The sequence below is a fragment of the Scophthalmus maximus genome, chromosome 10 (genome assembly GCF_022379125.1).
Source record: "Scophthalmus maximus strain ysfricsl-2021 chromosome 10, ASM2237912v1, whole genome shotgun sequence".
Classification (NCBI taxonomy): Eukaryota; Metazoa; Chordata; class Actinopteri; order Pleuronectiformes; family Scophthalmidae; genus Scophthalmus; species Scophthalmus maximus.
This window is the reverse complement of record NC_061524.1, coordinates 13,374,910-13,387,358: the sequence shown is the minus strand read 5'-3', so window position 1 is coordinate 13,387,358 and position 12,449 is coordinate 13,374,910. Positions and strand designations below refer to the sequence as shown.

At 43.6% G+C, this 12,449-nt stretch overlaps 1 protein-coding gene across 1 annotated transcript in view; it reads right to left on the bottom strand.

The window, feature by feature from the left end:
* Positions 1–5,629, bottom strand: part of eys (eyes shut homolog) — a 137,912-nt gene extending 132,283 nt beyond the window's left edge. Inside the window, exons 1-2 of the mRNA XM_035605482.2 lie at positions 4,636–5,629; positions 3,915–4,031 (exon numbers count right to left, since the gene is read on the bottom strand). Coding sequence (XP_035461375.2) covers positions 3,915–4,031; positions 4,636–5,380 — 862 coding nt within the window. The 5' untranslated portion in view covers positions 5,381–5,629. The remainder of the gene's footprint in view (positions 1–3,914; positions 4,032–4,635) is intronic.
* Between the last annotated feature and the right edge of the window lie 6,820 nt (positions 5,630–12,449).

Below are 12,449 nucleotides of genomic sequence, written 5' to 3'. Positions count from 1 at the left end.
GCTTCAGTATCATTAGAGCGAGTTTATGCCTGAAAAGATGTGACTGACATGATTGACACGACTTATATTCCATGGAGGACGAGGGTGATTGACGCGTTATATTAATAATTACACAGGATAGAGGCGGGTGCACTCCCCTGTCATTATGCATGTATACAATTTTAGAAAATATTCTCACAATTAAACTGGAGGCAACTGTACATGATGTCATTTCTGTCAGAATTTCCTCTTTGCATAATTGCTAACTTTAGATAACATCAAATCAACAGCAACCAGCCACACCAATTATAAATAATCAGAAAAGAAACAATTCTTTTTACATTTACATCAAGAGACAGAAAAGTCTAACCTACTGGAGTAATTATTATAATCATAGTTTGGAACAACCAGGGCTCATTTTTTTTATATGGTCGCCTGGCTAAACTGAGCAATTGAGAGTGGCCAAGAATGGTCACTCTGTCACTCTGGAAACTTCGGGAAAGAAAAAACAATTCTGAGATTAATGTTTGTTTTCCTCAAGACATGAAGTTTAAAACTGGAGGCTATCAGTTAAATTTGAGGTTAAGCCCCACCGTGTAGCCCCACCGTGACATCAGCCGTTGGTTTGTGAAATTATGTTTTGGAGCCTTGAGTTTTTGACCGGCGCCATGTTGGTTGCTTTGCAACCAGATGTAGAATTGGGGTGGGGTCTGACTGAGAGCTTGTCTACTGCGCGCCCATCTACACCTGCAAACATGCAACGATTGGACGGACGGATTGAAACTAGTGATCAAATGAATGGCTCAATTGATCCCTGAACACAGCATTACAGACATACATATACACAAGAGGCCATATACTCTATGCATGTATGTATGTATGTATGTATGTATGTATGTCGTGGTTTATAGCAAACAAATGAGTCATTTCGGACGGTGATAGGTCATTTTTATATCCAATCTATACAAGAACAATTCTAAAAGAAAAATTATCAAAAAGATATATCCTGGGACGATTTTCACTGAACTGAACCGAGCAGTCCGTGCTTTGGCCTGGTTCCTACTGAAAGCATTTTCCCAGACAAAGTCATTCTGAATTAAGCTGTGGCCAGTCGTTTTTCTAAATCCTGCAGCGCCACAACACTTTCACCACCAGCCGCTTAACCAGAGACAAGGTAACGCCACAGTGGCATCGCATGCAACGGATAAAATTAGATTGAATTCACTGCCAAGTTCAAGGTGAATAAAATTTGATGTTATTCCCTTGTGAGGGGTTTTCATTTTTTTGTGTGTTCTTCACAAGGTGCCTACACATTTATCTTTCCAGTGACTCTTTCTTTGCATATTTTCTTCAATCCCCCTGCTGATACAAGTGCTCATGTCCCAGAGGCTCCTCATCGCCTCCTCTGCGGGCATCAATCTTACTGTGTACAACTTCAGGGCCTGCTCTCGCCTCAGCTCATTTTCCACCAGAAATTTACTTTTTCGTAACTGGTCCACTAAAAGTTGCATCAACACAAACTAATATATATATATATTTAGGAAAAACTCCATCTGCCATGTTTATTTATGACACAGATAAGATGTGGCACTCTCTGCACTCAAGAGAGAAGGTTCTAATATGTAATCATTTCGGTTGAGACCATGCATGGTATATCTATTTCTGTGTTTTTATCATCATTTGTATTTGTGCTGCCATTTATGTCTACGCCAGATCTCAATCTCTGGCACCCCCTATAATCACAGTGATTATGAACGGCAGCAATCTAATATACATAAAGAAACAACATTGTGTCAGTATATTAAATAGTTTAAAAGGGGCAATGGTTCGAATTTAACTTAAAAAAAAATGATATCACTACGAACAAGATTGCAAAAACAATTAACACCTCATACCAAATGGAAATGGCCCCATAAAGATGGTAATACTTGGCCACAAATACCCGGGAGGTACTGCAGAGGCGAGTCAAATCAAAAGAAAATCTCATTTGAAACGTCCCATGAGTTTGGCTCATTATTCTGTGCGCATAGACTTTGGCCTATGAGGGCAGCCAGCGCTGGAGCAGCCTCTAACTTCCAGTTGATTAATGAGGCAACTGCAGCAGGGAGGTGGAGGAAGCGCGAGGTCCACAGAACTCCCAAGAAGCTGATGGGACGGGAGGACACCATGACTATGCGAAAGCACCCAGTGGAGTCCGCTTTACCTGAGAGGGCAGCGGCGGCAATTAAAGCAAATTAGATAAAAAGCTGCAAAGGCAGAAGGACGCGTGCGATTGAATTGTGTGACTTATCCATCTCTGACATTTTTACCATGACTATTGCTTGGGTTTTACCAAAGGTCACGTTTGTGATTCAGTTATTCATCTGCCTTTATTTCCTGCTTATGTTGGGTCAGCTCACCTTAAAAAGTCCATCAAGAAATGCATGGTTTATCTTTATTTTTGGGCCATGAAAGACATTTAAATCTTGACAGATTATAAAATTCCACGAGAGAAAAAAAGGATGGATTTAATAAATGAGGTAAAAAAAACCTATCAAAGTTCTTGTGAGATCGCTATGACATGTTATACGGTAATTCAATGTTAACCAACACACATGAACTCTTTGTTGAAGGTGATATATGTTCTCGATCATGGTTTATTCAATTCCGAACGCATTTGACATGAGGATAAAGGCAAAGCAATATTGTTCCCTTTCAAAGATTCAGATATTTAATTTTAATCTTCTAATTTAAATGGTACAATACGTTCTCTGAAATGTCTAACGCCGCTCTATACTCCCTATACTGAATACAAGCTAGAAAGAAGAAAAAAATCTCTTCTTCTTCTGTATGGCCTTAATCTGCTCTTGTAAGAAGTGATGCCAGGCCGCGCTGGAAGTAACCTTGAAACCACATCTCCAAAATAATAAGCTGAAAGCATGGGCTGGACTTGAAAGGCAAAGCTGTGACACTTCAAGAATGCTGCCAGGACAAAGTGTGCTCCAAACAAAACAATGAATCAGTGCGGGGACCCACCTGGAGTTTCTTACCCCCTGGAAAGTTCACCGCAGGCTTGTTTTTACAGCAGACAGTCATCTTCAGGGCAGCCCGGAGGAGTATCCAGGTCCTGTCGCCCATTCGTGTGTGATACTCATTAACCCAACTGTACGTCGGTGAGACTCATTACCTAAATACTGGGCGAAGCGATAATGTCTCACAAACAAGCTCGCCGCGAGTGCCAACGCTTGTACGTGATCCTTCAGCAATTTGCAGGGAGCATAATGTGTCTGCCAGTGAAAAATATGTTTCTAAAGGTGGGTAAGCTGAACAAACCATGAGCCTAACGCACAATTATTCAAACAGAATTTTGGAACATTAAATACTTGAAACACAATGAAGCATTAATGTTTGTGTCTTTTTGCCATGCCTTAGGTTTTTTTTTTTCCAACAGGCTCACAGAAGCTGGCCAGTGTCAAAGTTTTGATTTAATATGCTCCGGAGAAACAATAAACAATAAATTATACTTTAATCGATTGCTGTAAAGCAACTGTGACATGCTCAGTTAGCCATCAGTTTAGCCCTGGCTTTTTACAACCGCATGCCACTGGTCGTAACATGTGGTGTTTGATTTGAAGTGGCCGCTTCCTATATTACGACATTGAGGGGGGTTAGGTTTAAAGCCCAGGAGGCGATTGGCTTTTGTTGCTTTGCATTTTCGCCCTCCCTGAAAATAGTTTGGCCCCTTTGAGGTAAGTGACACGGTTCTGCATTTGGAAGTGCTGATGCGGCAACATCTCTTTTTCACTGAACCTTTGGTGTTCAGCTTTAGGGGAAACTGACCATCCGTGTACAATTTGTCTGTCGGGGATCAAATCCATGTGAGAACATTGAACGTTTGGGTTTTCATCGTCACATAGCAACAGACGATCCAGATCAGCTGAATAAGAGCTACTTACCCGAGACTCCCGTGTCACAGACGCATTTGAAAGACACGGGCGATGCTCGAACGCATGTCCCGTTTTCACAAACTCTGTCACAGTTTTGCCTCCCGATGACTTCAGAGCAGTTAACACCTGAAACAGATAGTGAGTCAGTTGAAACACAAAAAACACACGGAGGAGAAGAGATGCTCGGATTGAAGTTTGTGTGCAGGAACAGACCGCCATTGAAATGTATTTAAATTTCTGATTAAATAAACAAAAAATTCAACTATTGCTGTGCATAGTACTGCTGCAGGGAGAGATTAAGAAAGAAGTCATTTGGAATGCGAGCTGTTTTAATATTAATTGTGTTTGCATTATGTTTGAGTGTCGGACCATTTGCTGAATAACATTAATTTGATGTGTCCAATAAATATATAATTAAGAAGGCATCTTGATTCAGTTTTAAAGTGGAAACAGACCAACTTTTCAACCCCCCCCCCCCGAGTAAAACTGAAACAGAGTGAAACTGTGCAAAGGCATCAATCAGAGTTAACAAAATATACAAAAATGGATTGAAAATATAGAGATGGATTCGCAGTCATAACACGGTACATCAAATAACAACTCATTTAAAGTAATTGCACAACAAAGATGAAACTCAATGAAGTGTGACAGTAGTTTTTTGATCCTGTTCTAATCGAAATAAGTTGTGACAGCTCGCTCAACGAACGCCGTCGGTGGGTTCTCTCCTTACCTGTGAAATGTGGAGGACAAAGACATTTATATGTTCGGTGCATCGGATCTGTGGATTCATTGCTCAAACAGACTCCTTTGTTTTCGCACGGGTTATCCATACAGGCATCAAACTTTTCACAAAACCTCCCAGAATAGCGTTGGTGGCAGTGACAGTGGTATGCACCTTCCCAGAGGTCTGTTTGACAAACACCGTTCCCAGAACAAAGTCGCAGCAGAGGAGAGCCCCGACAAAGTTGCGCTTTAACGGACACATTGAGCCTCAGGCCAAGCTTGCACAGCTGCGCGTCGCCCTCGTGCAGAGCGATGAAGTAATGGCGCCCGGGGACGAGCCACTTGGCCTCCACTTGCGCGCTTTCGTTTATATTGTGGGGGGAAAGGAACTGATCGGCTGTCCGTCCATCCGCGGAGCAGCTCTCAAAGTTGCGCTCTGAGACGTTGAGGAGTCTGACGCCGTACGACCTCAGGGATTCGTCGGCGGACACCAGCAGTTTGTCTCCGTGTTGCAGCTGAAGTGGACACATCTGCGGGAAGATAGGGCGGTGCCCGCTCGAGTCATCGCTCCCCTGAGAGTCCCAACACGCGGGAGTGCTTCTGCAGATGTCTCCTCGGAGAGACCAGTTCACTTGGACTGTTTGTTGTTTGGGGTGCCATTCAAGTGACGCTCGCGGGTTGCACACCGTTTGACAGTGGATCATGCAGACAGCCACAAAGACGGCGAACAGGCGAAACAACGATGCTCCCATGTTTCCTCGATTCAATCCGATTCAATCAAGGTCTCTCGAACCCAACTTTTGTAGTCTGGCGAATGGGAGGGGGAAAGACGTCGCATCGTAGTTCATGAGATGCTGTTCAACATAGACCGGCCTGGGGGAAAAGACAAGCATTTTGATTAGTGATTTGCAAAAGCAAGTTGACTCCTCTAAAAAAAGTTTTCTTTCTATAATTCAATTTCTGCAGCTTAGAATTGGATTAAAGGGCAGGACAGTTTGATACAGAGCCCACACTGTTTTGTTATGCAGATCTGGCTCCACTGTAACACAGACTTACAATCTTGCAGAGCTTTCATAATCATGTGCAGTGCTGCTGACCACCGAGTGTGTCACAGCAGCCCCGGCCTCCCCGAGGTTTCTACAGAGAGTGACAATGTCAGATAAAATATTCTCTGTCCCCTGCCGCTGCCCGATACCTCGGTGTCAGGCAGCGAGATGAGTTGAAGCAGACAGTGTTGTCTCTCTCCCTTCGGGCCCCTCTTCCACGCGTGCGCCCGAGATAAAACAACCAAGTAGAGAAGCCTCACTGCAAGTGAAAAAAGCCCTGCTCCTTGATCAGCACACAAGGGCTGATATGAATAACTGCAGGGTGATAAGCAATAGAACGCTGAATATGGAACACCAATAACAATAGAAGGGGGAGTGATGAATTGAATGAGATTGCAAGTATTGTCACGGGGGCTGCGTAGGCACCCAAAAGACCTCCTTTATGTGAGACGAGGTTTGACTATTGTGTTTCACCGAACAAATCGGAGAAGCTGTCACCTGATTTTTGAAGAGGGGGGAAAAAAACAATTAAAATTCACATAAAGATGACAAAATGCGTAATTGCTTTGTTTATTTATGCCCTTTTTGGCAGGGTATTCATCATTTGCAGCGGTGCGAGAATAAATGTCACTCATAGTTTATCTCTTTTTATATTATTATTTAAAGCTGCTCTAATCAATATTTTTATATTAACATTGACTCAAATGACTATGTCTAATGTGAAACTAGATTCTCGCGTAATGACAAACCTGTCATCCCCCTCAGTTCTACAGAGCGTTATAATAGGTTTTAATAGCCCGCACCTTTATAGTTTTCGTCCGCTGCCAACCCTCTAATCAGTGTAATGTTCTGCGGGCAGTGGTTTCCAATGGACACTACCTGCCCCGTCCCAAAGGGACCGCAGAGAGACTGTGCCACGACCTTCAAGGTTTGACTCACGATACTGACGGAGGCCGCCCGCGGCGTCAGTAGTAATTTTATGGGTTTTCGGTCGCTTCGCTCACTTGTTCACATGTTCACGTTTATCAGCAGACAACACAACTGTACATGATAACCATCAAATAGACATAAGAGGACAACATGTTGTTCCTTTATCCCTTCGCCTCTCCTCAGTTTTTTTTTAATTCAAGCCCAATCAATGCAAAAAAAAATGATGAATTTGAAACTAATTAAAGACAAAAATCACCTTTCATGAATATTTGTGCAAAGGTGACTTTGAAACCACGTATAAATAGTGATCCCTGCACGGTGTTCTATCATGTCTGCACTAAAGTTCCATATTTCACAGCTCTTTCCCTCAGATTCTTTCATGTGTACATCTGTCACCCGGCACGGACTCCCAGCCGCTCTGTTCACATCGGGCTGGAGAAATCTCACTGCAAATACTGCGATGAGAAAAAGATAACAAAGTTTCATTTTGAAGAAACAGTTCCTTCTTCTTCTTAAAACGTGTCGACTAACGTTTCTGGATCGGAACTTAACAAACATCGTCACGCCCACAGTGTAGATTTGATATGCACCACATGCTAGAAGATTAGTTCAGGAGTAGTTGCAGTACATCCTGGTTCGGATCCCTGGATAGTCCTCAAGGCACAACAACAAAGAAACAAACTGGTGAATATACTACAGTGCGGCATTTAGCAGCAAAAAAAAAAGCATTGATATGTTCCTCCGGAGTGGATGAATAGTTCTGATCACAGGGACACGAATGTTGCTTCATGTCTGCTAGATGTGCAAGTAAGCAAACAATGTACCAGCTTTCTCCACCATGTAGAAAGCAAAGTTTTCAGAGTCAACCAAGCTGTCAGTAAATAATCCTCAATCGGCGTTCTGCTCTAGATAGGCAGCGATAACAATGAGTGACAGGCTTACAACCTAAAACTGACACGGAGACAATGTCCCAACATCTTTACAATGTGATGAAAATTTAACGCATGATGAATAAAACTGCCATCCATGAAACAACCCCAAATTCAACCTCTGACCTATAAGCAGTCCAAAATATCATTATATTTTTAAAGCTAGGTGAAAAGCTAATCTAAAAGAATTAAATAGGTTAGTCAGACTAACACCAGATCGGAGCAGGTTCTGCAGCTACAGTACAGGTAGTCCTGGAGCAGCGGTGTTTACTGCTGGAATACACTGCGCACTGCACAACAGCATAATATTACAATGTGCTCATTCATTTTCACCTCAACTACCAGCTGGGGTATTAAAGAAGGCCAACTGATGTCACTGTGCATGTGACAGCAAACTGTCAATAAGCGGCATGAGTAATAGATCAATTTTAGAGGAAATATCGTGGTTGGGAAAAAGGAAAAAAAAGAAATGCAGCAGTAAGTGCTGCCCAGCCATTGTTTTTTTTTACCCCCCCCCTTATTTCCAGAGAAATTCAGCGACGACGCAGCGAGCGCACAGCGCTTCATGGTTTATATATTTTAGTCAATAGACTTGATCCTGAAAACTAAGTCTTCAGAATAACCTCTAATGTACTGCTGCTAATTTGTTTTATTACAATCCAATGTAAGATATTTAGAGGCCGTTTCGACCCTGCACAGTCTGCGTGATGAATGCAATTTAGACACGGAATCACAGTCATCCTTCTTAATTGTGCTCTGGCTCGAGCTCCTTTAATCTGAATTACATTCAATACTAATTCATACCATTACACGAATCCATGCTGTTGGCCTCAACTTGAATAAACAAGCCGAAAGGATTTTCTAGCATATTAAGACACCTTAGAGGGATCGATCAGTCCGGATTGAACCGCAGGCCACACACACACAGGCGCTTCAAGTAATAAGGGTCATGGGGTCACGAGCGAGGTCATGTATACCGGGGTCAACCATTTGTCTCCCTCGGCCTCCCGCTTTCATCATAGCTCAGATCAACCCACATTTTAGAATGCCAAACACGCAGGTGTGCAGAGGGCAATGGACCAAGGGAGCTGTGTAAATCCGTTTTCTGACTGATGACTAAGAGACGCGGAGAGGACACAACAAATGATCACGTCAGACTGGTCGGCCCACGTGTCCCTTGCTTGTCTGACACACGACACAAAACAAACTACAGGGGCTGAAATGCTCAGTTGATTAATCGATTGGGCCACAGACACAAAGATCCATTTGTAGAATCATGACATCCAAGAACTTTTTTGGGGGTTCAGAGTCACATATGTGATCATTTGCTTGTTTTCTTAGTCTTCTACGATAGTTCAATAGATAACTTTGCATTTTAGACTGTTGATTTGGCAAAGCAAATGAAAAAATACAAATTGAGTCCTGGGAAACTTGTGAAGGCTTTTTGTTGCAGCAGAATAATCAATAATAAAAGGGACAGGCATTCAATTTTTAAAAAGCCTTAGATGGGCGATTTCCAACAACAAAGCGCACCGAGTACAGTTTGAGCATTAACTAGGCCAAATCTGAAAACGTTTGCTAACTTGCCGTCTAATCTGAAGGATCACGTTTTATTTGGGGGTTTTTTTTTTACGTAAGAAGCAAAGTTTGGCTCATTAAGCCGTCAGCGATGAACGAGGCCCAATCGCTAGTTACAGTAAAATGGCCCTTGAGGATGAGGACGCACAGGTGTAATTTTGAGGCAAACATTGTTGAGATAAATAGCGGACGCCTCCTTTTATGTGATCATTTCCCATCGTGATTTGCCTGATTCGGATCTTTTTCAGAGCCTCACAGCTGCGGCGACTGAACGCTGTCGGTGTTTACTCTCGCGCGGTGCATGTGAGCGCAGCGTACTTTGGAATGGGGACCGAGCGTGACTTCTTGGAAGGTCGTGTCTTACCGCAGGCTTAATAAAGTAGAATAAAAAAAAATTGCATTTCAAGCTGATGAAATCGGATGCTTTTTCTTTGTAATCACATTTTCCTAAGGAACGTCTACAAAGAGGGGGGGCTTTACAAATCCCTCCACCTCAATGAAGCAGCTGAAATCATTTTGACAAAAGCAAAAAAACGAATAATCTCTCCAGTTACAGATGGCGAGGTATGAGCTGAAGGGACCACTGTATATAGGTTGTGTTTAAATGATCGAAAGGGTATGGCGCATTAAGGGTGTGTCCGACTCCACGTTTGCTTGTGTAACCGCAGGGGGGGATGTCACTGTGCCCGGCTCTCGTTCAGAAAGGTTGCACTTAGCCTCCTAATTAATCATTGATGTGTTTTGGGCGTAATATGCAATAAACCAATCAGAGAGCCATCTCTCCCATACCCCTTAAGAGCCAGGTGCTCTTGCACCTTGGCAGACTGCATTTGCCAGGAAGTGAGAGAGAGAGAGAGAACGCGTCTCTGCCCCCTCGCGGATGATCGGACCACCTGTGTGCGAGCCGAGCGCCCGCGTGTTGTGTTGACGATACGTCCTCAAAAAATAACGGCGAACTACTGCGTCACTGACTCCAGACCAGGGTGTTGACAGTCAGAAGACGAATCGCTTTCCACCGCCACAGGATAGCAATCCACCAAACAATGCAACCCATCACACCTCATTTTAGGGACGCACACGCCCACCGGCGAACAAGATGGGAACAAGTGCATTTGTTATTTAAACTACACGGGGCACCGGACGAGAAAATGACAACTGTGTCAGTCTAAAACAAGCACTTGGCTCCGCTTTGTGCGAGGTGTAACCAGGCCCCCAGTGGAAACCATTTCATAGTCTTTAGAGGTTGTTGTGTTTTTTTAACTCACAAATAATTCAACGAGATTTTAGGGTAGACCCCAGCATTCCTAGTCATCGCTGCGAGACACCAGTCCTTTTCTCTGTGAAGAATAACTTTTGCAAAGTTATTTCCACCAGAAAATCGCTCAGGAGCTATAAATCAACTGGCGCAGAGTCCACTCATTGTTGAAAGGTCCGTTTCCGACGCCCCATTTGAGAGCAGGTTAGAGCAGAACCAGGTGTTTTTGGAGAACGGACACATTGGACAAATCCCAACCACTTTGGCTCCAACTTTGTGACGCTTTACCAGAGCCATTATAATAATTTGAGCGGGTGAAGCATAATAACTAGGACGTCCTGCAGCCTCACTTCAAATCTATGAAATTCCCTTCATTATTTTCCTTGTTCTGTCATCAGCAGGATGCCACTGATACAGAACTGAGCCGCTGATGTCACGGCGGACTGATTAGCCAAACACCAGCAGCCTGCCGGCCACAGCCGCTGTCGGGCCGATCGCCTGTGTTCCCTGGGTAGCTATCTGGATCCTCGCTAATCAGTTATAGCACTGATGAGGGTCCGGGAACCGCAGCGCTGCAAACCAACCCCCCACGTCAATTTCCCTACTCTGAATGCGGTAATTGATGCTGATGACAAAACTAATTTTAACTGAAATCTCGGGACTGTTTTTTTTTTTCTTTTCTTCAGAGCGCCGAACGTTAATGGACTGGAAAATAACAAAAGAGAGAATCACATCGTTCTGAATGAAATCTCAGAATAGCTACAAGGGCACGGGATAATACGGCGGACACACGTCTGCTCTCGCCCTGCACACATTTAACCTATTTTCTTTGGTTCTGTCTTTGTTCTGGGAAACACCCGAGTAACACCTCAAAGAGTTGCAACTGCAGGAGGTCTCCGAGACCCAAGCGAGGGTGGAAGGTTTGACATGGGGGTCAAGTTAGGCCGGAGCCAGCGGCAGCACAGCTTCGCCAGCATGACTCCGCTGCCAGGAATTTCTCATTTTTGTTTGAAGAAATACCTTCATCAGTCACCGGCCCCCCATGTAGTATAGAGTCGACTGTGTCCTCCTGTTTATTTGGTGCTCTGGAGGAGAACCTCGCTAAAGCTGTGTGTCTCTGTTTGAAGCACTTCTGCACTGCTTCGGGGAGTCGGGGTATTGTCGTCTTTCAGAGCCTTGAGAGTCCTGCATGAAGGAAACACAGCAGGCCTCCGAGGCGGCACAGTCACATAACCATGATCCGGCTGCAGGTTAGTTTGTATGTGGTGCTTCTGCACACCAAGCAAAATGCTTCGTGGTTTTTCTCACTGTGCGGGCAGGTCGATGTGTAAAATGATTTTTTTTTTTTACTTTAGTTTTACTTCAATCAGGAAAACACACCTCCAAATCTCCTAATACTTCCCCTGGAGAGCTCCGGTGCATTTGTTCGGAGGATAATCAGTCCTTTGTTAGTCAAGATCTTTTTCTGCGCATCTTATTGCCTTTACATGAACTATAATTCAGCACAAAGCAAACCAACAAGAGGCCCTTAGCTACTGAATCTGATATCGCGTGCTGCTGTGTGTAGTGCAAAGTGAGTATAGAGCTACATAATCATCAACATAAAATAAAACGTTGTTAAAATCAACCGCCTTCATACTACATATTTTGTTGTGGTTTAGAATTTACTCAAACATGGGTGGCTTGTTGAAAAGACACAAGATGCTCACCAGATGCAGAAGTACGTAGAAACGTTGCACCTCTGGGCTTTGGCACATCGCAGACATTTTTCGTGGGGTAAAGAGAAAACAGGTCTCTACTGATTACTTCCACGAGGAGGTTAAACTTCCAGCCCCATGCGTTTGTTCTTCTGTTATTTCAGAGGATATCTCAAAAAGCTGTTATCAGATTTCAATTACATTTGGGGGAAGGTTTGGCCATCGGCCAAGGAACAAGTGATTCGTTTTTTTTTGTGACAATCCAGATCCAGATGTGGACCCAACACTTTCTTTCATTTATCTATCACTGAGAGGTGAGCCATATCTGAACAATTTTCACAACTACTGCACTTACGCGAAAAAAAAAAAAACTGGAACAGGACATC